Source organism: Megascapheus bottae, chromosome 19, assembly GCF_031878675.1.
Source record: "Megascapheus bottae isolate mThoBot1 chromosome 19, mThoBot2.hap1, whole genome shotgun sequence".
NCBI lineage: Eukaryota > Metazoa > Chordata > Mammalia > Rodentia > Geomyidae > Megascapheus > Megascapheus bottae.
In genome coordinates this window covers 35,900,961-35,919,765 of record NC_143527.1, presented here as the reverse complement: position 1 = coordinate 35,919,765, position 18,805 = coordinate 35,900,961, and the positions used below count along the sequence as shown (strand labels likewise).

Below are 18,805 nucleotides of genomic sequence, written 5' to 3'. Positions count from 1 at the left end.
CGCAGGCGGCGGCGGCGGCGAGGTGCGCGCGCAGCTCAGGAAAGACTGAGGCGGTGTCGGCACCTCCCCTTCTGGGCGGGGCCTCGGCCTTCCCTTAGCGAGTAGCGGGGCAGCCTTGAGGGGCGGAGTCTAAACTGCATGGGCGGGGCCCACTGGTCAGGGGGCGGAGGCAGACTCTGAAAGTACTGCTGCGACCGTGGCGGGAGATCCCTCGGTGATGTGACCCTAAGCTCCTAGGTGCAGCAGATCTGGGCAAATAGCTGGGAAGGATCGTCGGGGTCGAGGATCGTTGTAGCACTATCTGGTCTTAATGTTTTCACTGGGCCAGGCGGGCACCCCGTTTTTTCTTTCCGGGGTTACTGTGGGTCAGGATCGCATGGGAGCTTTTGCCCAATTAGGACCTCATTTCTTAGTGAAGTGTTTGCTTACTGTGACCCCAGTAAGTACTCGAAGCAAATTCTATCACGCTCAATTACTCAACAGCAAACCCTCCTGCCCGGCTGGTGGAGGTGACGTGACGTGGCCTGACCCGGGTGGTCCGAGTGCGGGCGGGGCGGGGCGATGAGCAGCGGGTCTGTTTATTGTCATCTCGGCTTCTTTAGGGAAAAGCGCGAAATCGCACCACCTGCTGGCCGGCCCGCGCCTAGCCCCGAGCTCGTGGGAGAGCTTGACCCGGAGCTTTAACCCGGGGAATGCTGACCACAGAACTAATAGTTTTAGATTCTAGGCAAAAGAAGGTAACAACAACAACCACCACTATATATATATACCTGGGCATCTTCGTTTTAGAGTCATGCATCATGCATCATTATATATGTTGGCTTTGTACTTATTTTCTATGTATTCATTTCTGGTTTTTCCCTTATATTTCAGTTATTCCAACCACTAGAAGACACCAGCATTACCATTATGAGGTTTAGAAAATGAAGGTCATTATTTTTTCTTTCTTTCAGGGGACAAGGCTTGAACTCAGCCTGTCTGCTGTCCTTAGCTTTTTTTGCTCAAGGTTAATGCTGTACAACTTGTGACACAGCACTACTTCTAGCTTTTTGGTGTTAATTGGAGACAAAAGTCTCACAGGCTTTGTTGTGCAGGCTGACTTGAACCATGTACCACGGCTCCTGAGTTACTAGGATCACAGGTGTGAGCCAACAACTCCAATTGAAGGTAATCTTTTGCTCAACAGTGGAAACACTTTTGACAGTGAAAAGAGCAAATATCCTCTGAAGCAATTACTATCACAGGCCTAGGTAGGACTGTGACAAAAGTGGTGTTTTTTATGCCTTATTTTACCAGGCACAATTTCAATTATTACCGTCTTACCTCTTCAGCCCAGAGATGTCTAGCTGACTACTTGCCCTGCAGTGAAAGTATAGGGATTTCCTCTACCTTCAGCCTTAGACTTCGGGTAAAGACCCTCTGGCCCTTACCTGTACTTACCACTCCTCTGACTGACTGGTGATGGTTCCCCTACAACAGTGTGACTTAATACAGAGAGTCTCAAAGTGTTACCACAGCACCAGGAGTAACATTCCCTGGGAACTTAGTAGAAATTTGAATTCTTAAGCCACCTCCAAGGCCTTTTGAGTCAAGAGATGTGGGGATGGATCTAGCTGTTTATGTTTTAACAAACCATCCCACCTGTAATCCTATCTGTGCAGGAAGCTAAGCTCTGAGCTAGAAATGGAAGCGTGGCTCAAGTGGTAGAACACCAGCCTTGAGCAAGAGAGCTAAGGGACAGAGCAACTCAAGGAAGAGCCCTAAGTTCAAGTCACAGTATACACACACATACCCCGCATACAAGCATAAAGCCAAAGAAATAGACCTCCAAACTATCCAAACAAATTGTCTGTGTGATTTCATTGTTCACTCAAGCCTCCAGCTCAGCAATCCCTGCTGTAATGATTTTGGAGGTGCTGAGCAGGTATGAGTCTTCCAATGTTGGCAATGTTTTATGGAAATAAAGCTACCTTTACTAAATAATTAACTTGAGTAGGGACTTTAAGAACAATAGGACCTATTTCTGGGAGAGGCAGAAATTTCGATGCTCTTGAAATTATGTCTCCCATTCATTAAAACCATAACAAAAAAAGATCTGTTACCCATGTCTTTTTCTGGGTCCAAGTATTTTACACAGCTTCAACAATGTCCAGAATTCTAGGAAATACTTTTTTTATTTTTATTTTTATTATTGTAATTAGTAAAAGGGTTACATGATATTTGCCAGATAGAAGGTGCATTAATTCACATACATTGATACCCTTTCACATGTCTTGGTACCCGTATCCCTCCCCCCCCCACACCCCCCACCCGTCTTGGTTTTCCCCCCTTCCCTATCAAATTTCAAATATCCAAATAGGAAATACTTTTTTAAAAGCTTCACACTTCTGACACTCCCCCTCCTCAATCATTTGGAAGCCTCTAAGACAAATTGGTTAAGTAATTCATTGTTTATCAGAGAAACCAAAAATACACAAAAGTTTAGAGACAAAAATCACTTATAACCCCATTGTAATGAATGATTTTTGTTACATTCTGGCATATTTTAGTATTTGAAACTAAAAGTTTTTTGTTTCTTTGCTTAAAGAATACTCAGCTGCAGCAGTAGTTCCAATTAGTAAAACTACTGGAAAATGAGAGATTAGGAGATTGTGTTTTCAGACCAGCTCAGGCAACAAAAAATTGGTCTCTGTTTTAACCAATAGCTGCAGGCAGTGGTATGTGCTTGTCATCCCAGAAATTCTGGGAAACAAAATAGGAGGATTGCAGTCCAGGCTGATCTGGACATAAAGTGAGAACCCATATTGAAAATACCAACAGAAATGGCTGGAGTGACTTTGGAGTGATGTGATTGGTAGAGCATTTACCTGCCTAGCAAATATAAGGCTCTGAGTTCAAACCCCAATACTATCAAAAATGTAACAGTGCTCGGTACCACACCTTTTCTGAGCACCACTCAGTGTTGATCTCAGGATAAAATAAAAAACATGAGGAGGAATGAAAATATTCTATGCACCTTTATAAATGTGTACTAAGCACCTTTATAAATGTGTACTAAGCATCTTTTAGAAAGCTATCTAGTTGAAAACATTGTAGGTATAATATATGGATATTTAAACTAAATGAGAATATATACAGTTTTATCTTGCTTTTTCACATTTAGTAAAATGTTTTCGTAACTCGTTACTTTTAAGATGTTATTGAATGTGTGAATGTGTGTGTAGTACTTCTGAAGGTAGATTTATGTAGCCTAGTTTCAGAGCAGAGACTACATCAATAAAATCCAGATTGCCAAACCAAGTATCCCAGAACAACTCAGTTTCTCAACTAGCATCTCTGATATATGTGTACTTGTTAAGAGTTTGTGTCATTTCAGTAACAACTATGCATATACTTCCTTAGGCTCCTGAGCTTGTCTGTACTATCTGTGCCCTTTGCTTTTATGATTCTGCATTAAAGTCTAGAAGCTATTGTGGACAGAGAGGAAAATTGACTCAAGACAAAATTCTATTCAGCTGGCAGATGGAAGAGGAAGGCTCAAAATATACATGTTAATAGTTTTTGATCCAGTACATAATTTATTTAATCAATCTCTTTTTGGACATTTAGTTTGATACTGTTATTAGAAACAATTACACACCAAACAACTTTGTACTTAAATCTTTGCAACAGTCTATTTTAAACACTTCTGTCATCCAGACAGTCAAAAAATATAGAATCTGTGTTTTGTTTCTTATTTAAAAAATATATTGCTCTGGAGGCTGGGAATGTGGCTTAGTGATAGAGTGCTTGCCTGGCATGCATGAAGACCTGGTTTTGATTCCTCAGTACCACATAAACAGAAACAGCCACAAGTGACACTGTGGTTCAGTGGTGGAGTGCTACTCTTGAGCCCAGAACAGTTCAAGACCCTGAGTTCAAGCTCCAGGCAGGACTGACAAAAAATAAAATAAAAAATATTGAACTGGATATGGTGGTGCATGCCTGTCATGTCAGCACAATTGAGGTATTTAATTTGTATTTCCTTAATGTAAATACAAGTAAGATTATATTATAAGTGAGAATAAAACATTTTAATACATTTAAAAGTGACTTCAGCTGGACACTGGGGACTCATGCCTGATCCATGCTACTCAGGAGGTTGAAGTCACAGTTTGAAGCCAGCCAGGCAGGAAAGTCCAGGAGACTCTTATTTCTAATTAACCATCAAAAAAGCCAGAAATGGAGCTGTAGAGCATGAGCCTTGAGGACAAAAGCTCAGAGTTCGAGTGCCAGGACTGGCACACAACACACACACACACAAAGAAAACAAACAAACCCCCAAATCCTTACTTAAACTGAATTTTATAGCCATCTTCATTGAAAACAACTCACAGCTATAACTCCTGACTTTAGTGCAAATGGTTGTGACTGACTCAGTCTTCCATTACTGCTCATCAGCTTTATGTGTGAAGCGTTACTCATCCTGGAAAAGCACTTGAGTTGGTGGTTTACCCAGTCACACATGGGTTGAGTAACTTCCACTCACTGGGGAAAACTCCTGTAGTTTAGCACTGAGGGTTTCAAATAGATTCTGTTAGGCAACACATTTTCCTTTCCTTGGGGGTGGTTTTTGATCAGATCTCGTCTAAAATGGGGAATCCAACTCCTTTAAGTAAAAACTTTCATCCTTAGACCATTAACACTTTAACTGAAGCAAGCTGTAACAACAACCACACTTCCTTCATTGAAGATTGGAGGGTTATTTCCTAGTAGGAGAGCAGAAGTAGAGATGGCAGAAGTCATTCTTTCTGTGCACAGAGATGAAGCTAACAAGGCACCAAAGGACAAAAGATCCTTAATTAGATTCCTTTAATTATTAAAACATATCATCATGCATTTATATTTTTAAAATTGTCTTATAAAGTACTGACAAAAATAACTCTAAGAGAACCAAAAAAAAAACCTGAAGAATTTTTAGACCACATAATTACATACTTTTAAAACTAAGGACTAAGGACAATCAGGAAGCCTAGAGAAAATTTCTATTACTAATTCACCTCATTGTTGGTCAGTAAACACAGAGAAAAGGGAGCCAGGCAGGAGAGTCCAGAGGAATAATGAATTATTTAAATTTTCCTATAGCCTATATGTTGCTGTACATTTTGTGTTACATAGCAGCATACCTGAGAGTGAGGGTTTATAAAGAAAAGTGGTATCTTTAATTCACAGTTTGGAGGCCCAAAGTCCAAGGTCAGGAAGCTCTTCTGGTCAGCTTCTGGTAGTCCTTCTAGATGCATTAGAACATGGCAGATAGTATTACATAGTGGAAGCACAAGCAAGTGCAAAATAGTGGCTATTAGAAGAGATCACGTGATAGGAAAGGAAGAGAGCTGGGTCCCAGTGGCTTGTGCCTGTAATCCTAGCTACTCAGGAAACTGAGATCTGAGGACTGAGATTTGAAGCCAGCCTGGGGAAGGGAAGTCCATGAGACTATCTCCAATAGACCTATCAAAAAACAAAACAAAACAAAACCAAAAGCGAGCTATGGCTCAAGCAGTAGAATTGTAGCACTGAGCAAAAGAAGTTCAGGGAATGTGCTTAGATACTGAGTTCAAGCCTCAAGACTGGCACAAAAGAAAAAAAGAAAGTGACAGGGGAGGGGCCAGGCTAGCTCTCTAGTAACAACCCTAATGTTGTTGACACCCAGCCAACTCCGGATCAAGGGATCTGCCACAGTCCCTTTCTTTGATGACCAGGTTCAATGCTGCGCCAGTCACCTCCTGCCAGTCCCCACTGAATTACAATGTCAAATATGTAATCAAACTGCTGCATTTGGAGAAAATCTTCTGGAATTCAATTAAGCAGGTGATTTGCCGAGGAACTGCCAGTTTTATCTCTGAGGATGCTATGCTAACCAAATTGTGAATTAGATTAACATTAAAGAAAGAATCATGTGTGGGGGGAGGATGATATAAGGGTGACATGGATCAAGGTTCCTGGGACTCATAAGTTGATATATGAACTTAAAATGATTTTCTACAACTACTCGTATATAATATGAATCATTTACATGTATGCAAACTAAAATGCAATGTCCCAATACTGTAGTGTGAGGCACTGGTCACTCATGCCTGTAATCCTTGCTACTCAGGGAGGCTGAGATTCGAGGATACTAGTTGGAAGCCAGCCCAGGGAAAGACAAAAAGGCCTTGAGACTCTTATCTCCGATTAATCCCTCCCCTCCCCCCCAAAAAAGCTGAAAGTGGAACTGTGACTCAATTGGTATAGCAATGAGTTCAAGCCCAGGACCAGAGCAAATACACACACACACACACACACACACACACACACACACACACACACTGTTGTGTTGAAGAATTAAGTCTCAACAGGATATTTGGAGGGAACAAACCATGTTTAAAACATAATAGCATGTAACTTGTGTCCCTTTCTTCCCCCCTAACTTTTTTTCATATATGTTTATTGTAATTAATAGAAGGGTTACATTACATTCGCCAGATTGAAGGTGCATTACTTCACATACATCAATACCTTTCTCATGTCTTGGTCCCCATTTCCCTTCCCCCCACCCCCACCCCTCATCTTTTTCCCTCCTTCCCTATCCAATTTCAAATAACCAAATACGCATATATCCAATATATCAGATAACAAAGTGAGATACTGTAACAATATGAGATAATCAAGGGACAGCAAAAGAGATGAGAGATAACATAGTACATTAAGGACAACAATCACTCATTATATGGCTTTTGTTTCTATATCCTAAAGGTCCTTTCATTTAGTGTCATACTCTATGACCTTATGTATCTAGGTTTTGCTCTATTGCAAATCTCTGCTAGGAGAGCCCAAAGTTTCTACTGATTATGACAAATGAGGGAAACCATTAAGCCTTTGTTCCTTTGAGTCAGGCTTACTTCACTTAATATGATTTTTTTTTCTAAGTCTTTCCATTTCCTTACAAATGGGGTCTTCCCTCTTAACTTTTGAAGGGCGAGTAAGAACAAAGGCATGAGCTGATGTGGGACAGAGGCATGAAAATCTTCATATAACATGAGGGATTGTTATGTAAGGTGAATGGGCCCATCCCTTCACAAACATTAGTTTCTGCTTTTTAAAAAAAAATGTTGCCACAGTAATCATCTGTGATTATTAATAATATAATCCCAGTAAAACTGAACCTGTAAATTTCTGCTAATTCAGGCACCCAAACCATCTAGTTTTAAAGGTAAGAACTAAGTTTTTCATGGCTGTAATTAGTAGGCTCACCTCAAAGTGCAGCCATCTCAGTGTAACCCAGAAAACTTGATATCTGGGGGTGAGGACTTCCTCTGGGTACCCCTTCCAGGGGCTTTAAGAATGGGCTGTAGTTTCTTGTGGTTGCAGTGGGTGGGTAAGAAGAGGGAAGGCCAAAACAGACATGAGGGTCTTTTCCAGGATTCTGACACCCGAAATCCTATGAAGCTACCAGCAATTTCATAGAGAACACCACCACAAAGCACCTGGGAGTGGGAAGTGGACATCACAGACACAGAAATAGACATAAGAAACTTTGTGCCTTTGGTGACTAGCCCAGGACTTTTGTTTCTTTCCTAAAAGAAACCTAAATGTTCTCTATGGTAGAAAAAACAAAATTTTAACTCTCTTGGGGATCACAAATATCAATATATTTTACTAATTCTTAACTGAAAAGAAAAAGTCACCCTTCCTTCCTTCCTTTCTTCCTTTCTTTCTTTTTTTCCTTCTTTCTTTTTTGTGGGTCATGGGGCTTGAACTCAGCCTGGGTGTTGTCCCTGAGCTCTTCAGCTCAAGGCTACCTTCTACCCTCGGGCCAAACCCCACTTCCCATTTTCTAAGGTTAATTGGAGATAAGAGTCTCAGGTCCTTTTGTGCCTGGGCTGGCTTTGAACCTTGATCCTCAGATCTCAGCCTCCTGAGTAGCTAGGATTACAGGTGTGAGCCTACGCACCCAACTGCAAAAGTAATTCTTGACTGAAGAGGAAGAGGGGGGAAAAAAGCAGCAAAGGCAAATTGGGGAGCATATTAACTTTATTTAGAATTACAATATGAAATGTGTTATCAAATAAACATGTCCTGAATATTTTGTAGTTCAGTTATGCAGATGGTTTGCATAGGAATTGGCAGCTTTATGTCTTAGGATACAAAGTTCACTGAATTGTGAATTAGATGAACATAAAGAATCATTTATTTGTGAGCAAACTAAAATACAATTGTTAAATAACAGACTTTTTTTTCTGTCTTTGGTAGGCATTTAATCCTCTTCCCAGACAAGGATCATACCATAATCTCATCTAGGTCAGACGTGGTCCTTCTAAAGCTACTGGGTTCATTTTTTCACCCTGATATTATTCAACATTAGCCACTTAAAACAATATAAGGAATAGACCAAGGACAACATGTTTTGGTAAAAAGCATAAAACTTGTTATTCTATCTTTTGTAAATTTGTTGTTGGTAACCACAGTAGTGTTTTGTTTTGAATCAGTGATAAAGTATTTTTGTGGTAATGGCTAACTAAAGGGAAAAAGATAAAGCATTTAAGGCCACATTACTTTCTTCTTCAAAATGAATATATATTTTTAAAATTCCCATAGGGGAAAATGTGTATATGAATAAGTGCAGAATAAAAGTCTTGTCAATGAGGAAACTGGCACTGCTTTTCAGCTAGCAGAATGTTTATGTCTGATGTTTTGGCAACGGAGAGCTTTCTAATCTCTTATCTTGAAATTAGAGAGCCTTGCAGGGTTGCAGGGCAGAGCGGGCCTGCAGTCTCAGCACTAGAGAAGTTGAATTCACTCGTGTTGAACTGGAGATCAGCACTTTCACAAAAAAGAAAGGAGACTATATTTTTGCAGAGCTACTGAGGCCATAGCTGTCTCAGAGGGCTGTAGATGGTCATTAGTGGCATTGTTTACCATAATGTCCCAAATAAGCTTTTAATGCATTAATCCTAAACAATTTTAAGAGAATATCTTTTAATTTAAAATTTATATTCTATACTTTACTGACCTTTTACTTTACAGACAATGCATTTAGGACTTCTGCATTTTGGTTAAACAAAACTTAGTTGGGGGATTCAATTTCCCCCCATCTTAACATGACCAGAACATCGTAAAACAAGAAAAATAAGGGAAGTAATACTAGCTTTGATTAACTTTTATGTGTGTGCAGTTAGGCACTGAAAGAGACAGTTAGACACCATTGATTACCAAGTGCACTGATTATAAATTGTAACCACCCTGTTCAAAAAAATAATTCAATAGAAGACTCCTTGGGATCAACCCAAGAACATGCAGTGATGAACACTTATTAACTACTAGCAAACATCTTTTATTACTTATACTCCAGCAATAGTAACAGTAACACACTGGATTTGCATATAATATGACCTTAAAGCCATTCTGTCAAGCAATGCAGTGTTGGAAATTTAAGATTCCTTAGCATATTAAGTCTACTTAATAGAACAAAAATCAGAACCAAAATAAAAGCTCAAAGAGATAGGCATCCATTTTCTGTGCCTTGTAATGTTCAGTTTCAAAATTTTCACTGGTTTCCTTACTGGTTTCCAATAGAGTTAACTAAGTATAAATGATTTTATTTCAGGAGTAAGCTTCAGGTTAACTAACAAGCATACAAGTTGTCTTTTCTATAGTTCAACCATCCATCTTTGAGAAGCACCTCATGGGATGTTGGAAGTGGCCCTTGAATAAAGTGTGTTTGCACATCTTCCATTTGAATTAATCATGGCTATGATCTTTAAGGGGAAAAGAATCTTTATATTGAAATGACATATACAGATTTTATCAAACATGATGAATCTATATATTTTAGCACATCTACATTGAACACAAAGCAAAAGTGCATCAATTCATTGAGTCAACCTTTCGTTCTCTCAAAGGAACAAAACTTTCCATGTCCTTGATTAGTTCTGAAATCACTGTCCAAATTCAAGTTTTGACTGAGGGAGCCAAGTTTGCAGAGTTGCGAACGTGGAATCTGTGATGAAGTCTGGCTGGGAGCTGGGCTCCAGGGTAGTGTGAGAAGCTCACGGAGCGTGAAGGAAGGGGACCCCTGAGCTTTCCTGTTCCTGAATCTGTGCATGAAGCACAGCTACTTGCCAGGAACCTGTAGGGCAGGCATTCTTCAAAGAATTTCTAGCACTGTTTGAAAGCCATTTGTTTTAGGATAATGTGGTTAAGGTTTCTATCTTTCTTTGTAAAAATAGAACTTAGTTCTTCCTGTGACCTTCTTTACTACGGAGGAGATGCAATATATGCTCATTTTTGGTCAGTTCTGCTGGAAGTTCATTGGCCTGAAAGAAGATGAGATGGGCATTAGTAACTCTTTATAGCTGCTATGGCTTTAGATATCCCCATTTCCTACGCTGCTGGACTCATACTTCTGTATCAAGGCAATACAGATCTCCTTTAAATGTATAAACATTATACATTTAAACAAATATATAAATGCTACCTTCTTGTCTCTGTAATTTTTGCATGTGTGTATGTGCACTGTCTGGTACTGACACTTAAACTCAGGGCCTGGGCATTGTCCTTTAGCTTTTTGTTGTTGTTATTCAAGACTGGTGCTATACCACATAAGCCACGGCTCCATTTCTGGCTTCTTGATGGCTTACTGGAAATAAGTGCTTCATGGATTTTCCTGCCTCAGCTAGCTTTGAACCACATCCCTCAGATTTCAGCCTCCTGAGCAGCTAAAATTCTAGGCAGGAGACTGTAATTGCAATTATTTTAACAGTTTAACTCAGTCCTCGATAGCTCATTAGCAAAACCTCATCATTGTAGGCAGTCCTGTACAGAGGTAGAGATAAAATAAAAAAGAAGGCAATTGTGACTTCAGCTTGCTTATCACAAGCCAGGCAAGCTAATGGAAAACAAACCCAACTATCTAGAGATAAGTAGAAATGTTAGCTAAAATGTTATCTGCAAGCAATACCATGGCAGGAATGGGGAAATAATACTTTTATATACCAAGTAAAATGATAAAAGTGACCCTTGGCCTTGGCTGTTCCACTGCCTTTCCTAAAGGGTTTCTTTGCCAAATGCCCTGACATGTGTACATGTGTTATATATGCATATATGTATATGTATATGTATGCATATAGATGGACGTCAAGTACTTAGGAACTGCTTTTTCTAAAAAAAAAAAAAAACACTGAATCCTCACCTGAGAAAAGGCCTGGCTTTCATTTTGCATCTGTCTCCTTCATTTTAAAACTTTGGTTCATATCCCTGCACACAACTTTGCACATAGTAGGCATGTTAATCACTCAAGTAGTATCTATCTAAAAAACCAGTGATCACAAATCTATCTTATCCCCATTCCTGACTTAAAGCACCAAGCTAAGATAACCTTGTGGCCTACTATCTTATGCAATGTCCTATTCTGGATACCCTAAAGCACCTCAAAGTTACTAGTTACCAATCATTGCTCTAAGCTTGTTGTCACTTTGGATTTAGGGAATTACCTGGCTGCTCAATAAACATCTTTACAACAAAGGAAGGAAACTTTACTGAAGCAATCTCCAAAACAAATTCTCCTGAACCAGAACTGAGACTATACCTCTGACCAGGTAAGCACACCTCTCTTCCTGTGCCCCGGTTACTCCTTTATTTAAAGCTAATTCTCATGTCATGTCTATTTCATATTTAAAGAGAAGCTGAAATGCTAATTTTCCCTTCTCCCAACATCGTTATGCCCCTTTTTACTGCTTCCACTTGCTTTCTTTGTGACCAACATTAGATCTGACATGTTGTAAACCTCAGAGTCAAGGCTCTGGTTGAAGACTCCAAGTGGGTGCACATATTTAAGGGGGAATTGGAGCCCCACTTTCAATTAAGATTCAGAGTCTGAGGAAGGGGAGGTAGGTCTCATGTCTGGTTGAGAAGGTGTCACAAGAAAGCCTCTGAAAAAGCTCAAGAAGCAGGTCAAGGAGACGATAAGGAACACAAGGAAGATGAAACTTTCAAATAGGAAAGAGAAAGAAACCCCAAGACGTAAAAGCCCCAGGAAAGGCTCCCTGGCCACAGGCAGAATTAAAACTGTTAGTAAAAGGTAAGTTGTTCCCTGTGCTTAAAAGATGTGACTTTTGATTCTACTCTGGTTAAAATACCTGGATTCTCTGCCATGACAATTCTTGTCACCTAAAGAATGAATTGCTGTCTTCAGGGTGGTTGTATATTTAAGAATAACCTTTTTCTTTTGGCGGTGGTACTGTGGTTGACTTCAGGACTTTGTGCTTTCTAGGCAGGCACTCTGCTACTTGAGCCACTCCCACAGACATTGATTTGGATTTTGGTTATTTTTGAGATGGGAAGTGGGTGGGGGGGAGGGGGTTGTCTTGTTTTATGTCCTGGCTAGGCTGGACCCTGATCAACCTATTTTGTTTTCTTACCTAGCTGTATGATAGGTACACTACCACAGCCAACAACCATTGGCTGAACTATGTCTGTGCTTCCCAAGTCCTGAGGATTATAGGTTTGTGCCACTGAACCTGGCTATGAAGAATCCTTTGTAAAAAAGGTAACAACAACAAAAATTGTTAGCACTGAATCCTAACTCATGTTAGGCAAATATTCTGCCACTGATTCACAAACCTGGCCCCTTGTTTTTGTTTTTATCTTTAAAATAAAATTTTAGGCACAGGGTCTCACTATGAAGCCCACAATGGCTTTAAATTCACAATCTTCCTGATGGGATTACAGGTGTAAACCACCATACCTATTTTACTATATAAAAAAATTCCAACACTGCAAAAGAAAAATTCATTGAGTATGGAAGTATGCAGTAAAGTGAATATATATATATCTTTTAATGTTTTCTATTAATAAATATTAATATCATATCTTCCTTTAAAAGTGTGGTAGTTTAGATCTTTCCTAAGTTCTTCTTTCAGCATCTGGGTGTGTGACAGCAGAAGCAGACGTTGAATACGTGTGTAGTGTGTGTGTGTGTGTGTGTGTGTGTGTGTGTGTGTGTGTGCATGTGCATGTGCACATGAGCTGGTTCTAGAGCTTGAACTCAGTGCCGAGGCACTTTCCCTGAGTTTTATGTTGTTTGTTTTTGCCCAACACTAGTGTTCTACCACTTGAGCCACAGCTCCGCTTCCAGCTTTTTGGTGATTGACTGAAGATAAGGGTCTATGGACTTTCCTGCCCAGGCTGGTTTAGAACTGAGATCTCCAGATCTCACCCTCTCGTGTAGCTAGGATTGTAGATGTGAGCCTCAGGATCTTTTTTTTTTCAATTCATATTGTGAACTCTGACTTCCAAGTTTAGCCTTCCTTAAACTAAAGATTTAGAATGATTAAAATAAGGGTTGATTTAGTATCAGTGGCATGCACACTTAATATAAAAGCAATTCCCCTCCCTCCTCACCTTCATGGAGTCACCAAATACAGCATAAGTGATCAAGATAGGAACATCCTACCCTCGAGATGGGGATGAGCTACCACCACATTTTTAGGGTCCATGTCCAATGCAAAAAAAAAAAATCCTTGCTTCCTGTAATGACTGCCTCATTTAGCCTCCATTGCTCTTGCTGGGAGCCTCACCATTATCAGTGGAAAACCACTGCTAATGTGGGGCTTTCAGTCCAATTCCCTGGGTCTAAAACAACCTCAAGACAGTGATAGGAGCCAGAATGATGCTCATCCTAGCTTAAAATGGCATTGTCTCTTACATGAGATCTCAGAGGAGTTACAAGATGGGGTAAGTGGGTACCTTGTTTCTCATGGCTGGGTCTGCTCCTGCTTCCAGGAGCAGTGCCACTGTTTTAATATTCCCGCTGAGCACTGCTGCATGGAGAGCTGATGTCCCATTCTAAAAGAAAATGACAGAGTTTGTCAGGTGGAATCTTAGCCACCGGCACTTAGCTTGGCTTATATCAGGAACCATCTGAGTGGTTACCTTATTCTTCCCTATATTCTATTGTACTTTGCCAAGTCCCACTAACACCTAGTATAATGCCTTCATGCATTTTCATGCCTTCATGGTTGGTGCAAGTATTATCAATGTTCTTTTGGAAGTGAAACAAGGAATCTGGTCTAGGCTTCATGGTTACCATAAGAATATTATTTTTGTAGCCAGGTGTGGTGGCTCATGCCTGTAATTCTAGCTACTCAGGGGCTGAGATCTGAGGATCAAAGTTCAAAGCCAGACCGGGCACAAAAGGACCTGAGACTCATCTCCAATTAACCTCTAGAAAACAGGAAATGGGGCTTGGCTTAAGGGTAGGGCGATAGCCTTGAACTGAAGAGCTCAGGGACAACACTCAGGCCAAGTTCAAGCCCCATGACCCACAAAACAAGAAAAAGCATCTTATTTTTATATTTATTTACATTTGACAGTACTGAGTTTTGAACTCAAGACCTACTCCTGCTTGTTAGGCAGGTACTCTATTACTTGAACCATGCCTGTAGACTTTTTTATTCTGGTTAGTTTTAAGATAGGGTCTTGCATTTTGCCTTGGCTTGTTTCCTGCTATAGCTGGAAGACACATACACAATCAACCATGCCTGAACTTTTCTGTTAACATGAGAGTCTCACAAACCTGGAACTGGAATCTTCCTAATCTCAGCCACTAGTATAATTGGTGTGAACAGTGTGAGCCACTAGTGCCTAACCCACTGATAGTTTTATATACATTAAAACTTGTGTTCCAAACAAAAGGCGCACGGTATCCTTAATATGTGGCTATTAGATCCAAACAGTACAAGAGCGAGGACTCAATATTTGTGTACCCAATGCTATGGACATGGTATTAGAAATATAAACACAACTACATAGACATAAAAATCTATGACTCTATAGACATAATGTTTTATTACATAGATTAATATATATCTATGACATACAAACCCTCAGCCTAATTTTAATTATGTTCTAAAAATCTAAGTGCCAGTGATTGTATATGGAGATTCCCTTCTTAAATACTTGTTTTTTAAATACATCATTTGAAATATGATGTCAAAATCAATGTTAATGAATTCTTTAATAAAAAAAACTAAAAAAAAAAAAAAACCCTTGTGGTCCAGGAGTTTGGCCTCGTGGTAGAGTGCTTGCCTAGCATGCACAAAGACCTGGGTTCAATTCCTTGGTACCACATACATAGATAAAAGCCAGAAGTGGTGCTGTGGCTCAAGTGGCAGAGTGCTGGCCTTGAGAAAGCTCAAGGACAGTGCTCAGCCCCTGAGTTAAAGCCCCAGGACTGACAAAAAAAAAAAAAAACAAAACAACTTGCTACTGGAATAAACAAACAAGAACTCAGCAATACTATACTGAACTTTTTTCTTTGTGCTTTTGCTGATCCACTTTCAGCTGGGCTATGGGAACATCTGGTTGGCCAAGGGACTACTCGCAGCCCAGCTAGAGCCATTGTGTGCACAGCACATGAGTCTGTGTCCTAAGGCACATAAGTCTGTGTCTCCGAGCCCTGAGTTGGGATATTTGTGAGCATCGAAGGGCCTAGACGATGACTTCCTGATAGTATGTAAAAATTTAGTGGATCCTAAGAGTACAAGAGCGAGGACTCAATAACTGCATACCCAAAGCTATAGACATGGTAATGGAAATATAAACATAACTATATAGACATAAAATCCTATGACTCTATAGACATAATGTTTTATTTCATAAATTAATATGTTTCTATGACATACAAACCCTTAGCCTAATTTTGATTAAGTTCTAAATATTAAGTCCCAGTAATTGTAAATAGAGATTCCTTCCTTGAACACTTGTTTGTCAAACTTGTCATTTAAAATATGATGTAAAAATCAACGTTAATAAATTCTTTAATAAAAAAAATTTAGTGGAAATATTTATTAAATAAGGAAGGAATAAAGGCAGCCTGGAGCTATATCTGGGAAGGGAAAGGAAGACAATATAGCCAAACTGATATAAGGATGATGGGCTATTGATGTTGGTATTGATGCTGATAACACAGGGTATATATGACTACAAATATTATCCAATTGTGAGCTAGTGACTCATAATAAATCCACTGTGATTTTGTAAAAGCAGAATATCATACTTGCAGAAAATTCCAGCAAAGTAGCACTTTTTCTTATGGTTATTCTCATGTTATATTTGGTAATTAATTGTAATGTTCTCTCTGTCTCTCTCTTCATAGATACATATATATATATACATTTATGTGTATACATACATATATGTACGTGTGTTTATGTAATTTTTTTAGATAGGGGTCTTTCTATATAGCCCAAACTGGCCTAGATTCTGCACCCAGACATGTTTAGTTACTCAAGCAATGTCTGCCTCAGTCCCCTGAGTGCTGGGTTTACAAATGTACCACTATTCTCAGATCACATGATTAATTATGAAATAACATGTCAACTTCATCTGTTTGCAGCATAGCTAATAAAAAAAATAGAAAAAGCCAAAAAAGACAAGTGCTGGTGGCTCACACCTGTAATCCTAGTTACTCAAAAGATAAGATCTCAAGATTTTAGGTGTGTGACCAAGCCAGGGAGGAAAAGTCAGAGAGACTATCTCTAATTAACTATCAGAAAAACTGAACTGGAGTTGTGGCCCAGGTGGTAGAGTGCCAGGCATGAGCAAGAAAACAGCGTGCATGCAAGACCCTGAGTATAAGCCCTGGTATTGGTACAAAACAAACAGAAAGTAAAAAAATGAATTGTTTGAAACAAAACTAGATACTGTGAAGTCCATTTCCCCTTCCTTGCTTCCTCTCTTCCTCTCCCACTCTCCCTCCCTCCCTTCTTTCCTCCCTTTCCCTCTTTCTTTTCCTCCCTTCCTCCTTCCCTCCCTTCTCCCTCCTTCCTCTCTCCCAACCTCTCTTTTTCTTTCTTCCCAGTACAAGAACTTGAATTCAGGGCCTGGGAACTATCCATGAGCTTTCTCAAGGATTGTGCTCTATCACTTGAACCACAGCACCACTTCTGGTATTTTCTGTGTATGTGGTACCAAGGAATCGAACCCAAGGCTCTATCACTAGGTGACACTCCCAGCCTGTGAAGTCCATTTCTAAAGCATCTTTTCATGTGCACAATTTAACTTTTATAGATGTATTTTGTTTACAATTTGAGAAAGTGTTTTTTGGCTTCCAAATTCAGGGAAGATTAGAAATAGTTCATTAGGAAAACAGAGAGGGACCACCCCAGTGAGCCCAGCGCTTCTGTAGTGGACAACAGCAAGAAAGAAATACAAAAATATAATGGGCAGATAAAAGATATCCAGTATAGATACACAATACAAAGCCATTATTTTAAAATATTTTTAACTTGTTATTACAAAGACGATATATAGAGGGACTACAGTTAATTATATATGTCCCGAGGGCACAGTCCCCAAACTGCTAAGCCACTGTGACAACTTAGAATAGATTTGGTGTTCTCACATGAAGAGAACGGTAGGGTAGGGTTAAAGGTCTGGTTAAGACATCCTGCCCAGCAAATATGATGCCCTGAAATCAAACCCTAGTACTGCTGGAAAAAAAAAAAAAGACTGGGGCTGGGAGTTTGGCCAAGTAGTAGAGTGTCTGCCTCACATGCACAAAGACCCAGGTTCCTCGGTACTACATACATAGAAAAATGCTGGAAGTGGTGCCCCGGACCGGCTCCGGACTGGCAAAAAAAAAGACTATATAGTTGGGTCAACAAACTATGGCCTATGGGCCAAGTCCAGCTCAGTGTTTGTTTTTGTATGTTCTATAAGCTAAGAATTGCTTTTGCACTTTTAAATGATTTTTTTTAAATCTAGAAAAGAACATTTGTAACTGTGAAAATATGAAATTTTGTAAATACAATGTAGCTAAATAAATGAAACAGTATGAGAATACAGCCACACTGGTGTTGCTTTTTGTTTGTTGCTGTCCTAGTAGATGAGCAATGGTGATAGAGACCCTGTGGATTGCTGTTATGGTTTGGATATGAAATGCTATCACAGGCTGTTGTATTGAACCCTTAGTCCCCACCTGGTGGTACTACTTGGGGAGTTGTTTGGAACTTTAGGAGGTGGGACCGAGCTGGAAGAAAAGATTCAGTAGCAGCATGCCCCATGTCTAGGTCCCTTCTTCCTCTGCTTCCTGGCTGTCATGATGTGAACTGCTCTGCTCTGTCATGCTGTCCATGAGAAAACTGTGAACAGAAATAAATCTGTTCTCCCTCAGATTGTTTATGTTGAAAAGTGGGACTAACACACTCACAAAGACTATGTACTATCTGGTCCTTCGCAGAAAAATATTTGCTGACCCTAGTTATATATTTTAGAGTTTTTTTTTAATCCCAAATGATTTAAACTTACCAAAGGGGTATTGGGCTGTTTTCTGGAAGATCCAGGTCTCCAGAAAAACATTTTGTTCTGGGGCTTTCAGGTGTTTGAGGCTAATTTTATTTCATTTAAGGAAACCAAACATAGTGGTTCTTTGTTCAGCATAATGAAAGAAGGTTCCTTGACTGCACAAATCTTCCAAATGGTGTCCATTTGGCTTATTTTCCTATTTATTTATGCTTTGTTGTCAGTTGTGGGGCCTGAACTCAGCCTGGGCACTATCATTGAGCTTGTTAGCACTCTACTACTTTGATCCGAAACTCTACTTCTGGCTTTCTAGTGATTAATTGTAGATAAGAGTCTTAACAGACTTTCCTGCCTAGGCTTCTTTCCAACCACAATCCTTCAGTCTCAGCCTCCTGAGTAGCCAGGATTATAAGTGTGAACCACCAGCACCTGAGTACTTTCCAATTTTAGAAACTTCATTATGGCAGTGTATCTTTTTATTTCCTCT

At 39.7% G+C, this 18,805-nt stretch overlaps 1 protein-coding gene across 4 annotated transcripts in view; it reads right to left on the bottom strand.

Annotated features, from left to right (window-relative positions):
- Positions 1 to 8,041: 8,041 nt before the first annotated feature.
- Positions 8,042 to 18,805, bottom strand: part of Ankrd29 (ankyrin repeat domain 29) — a 50,892-nt gene continuing 40,128 nt past the window's right edge. For 3 of the 4 annotated variants that reach the window (XM_090353331.1, XM_090353334.1, XM_090353332.1), the window contains 2 exons: positions 13,762 to 13,860; positions 8,042 to 10,331 (listed from right to left, as the gene is read on the bottom strand). In XM_090353331.1, the coding sequence (XP_090209457.1) occupies positions 10,248 to 10,331; positions 13,762 to 13,860 (183 nt within the window). In that variant the 3' untranslated portion in view covers positions 8,042 to 10,247. The remainder of the gene's footprint in view (positions 10,332 to 13,761; positions 13,861 to 18,805) is intronic. The other variant, XM_090353333.1, reaches the window with a different exon arrangement.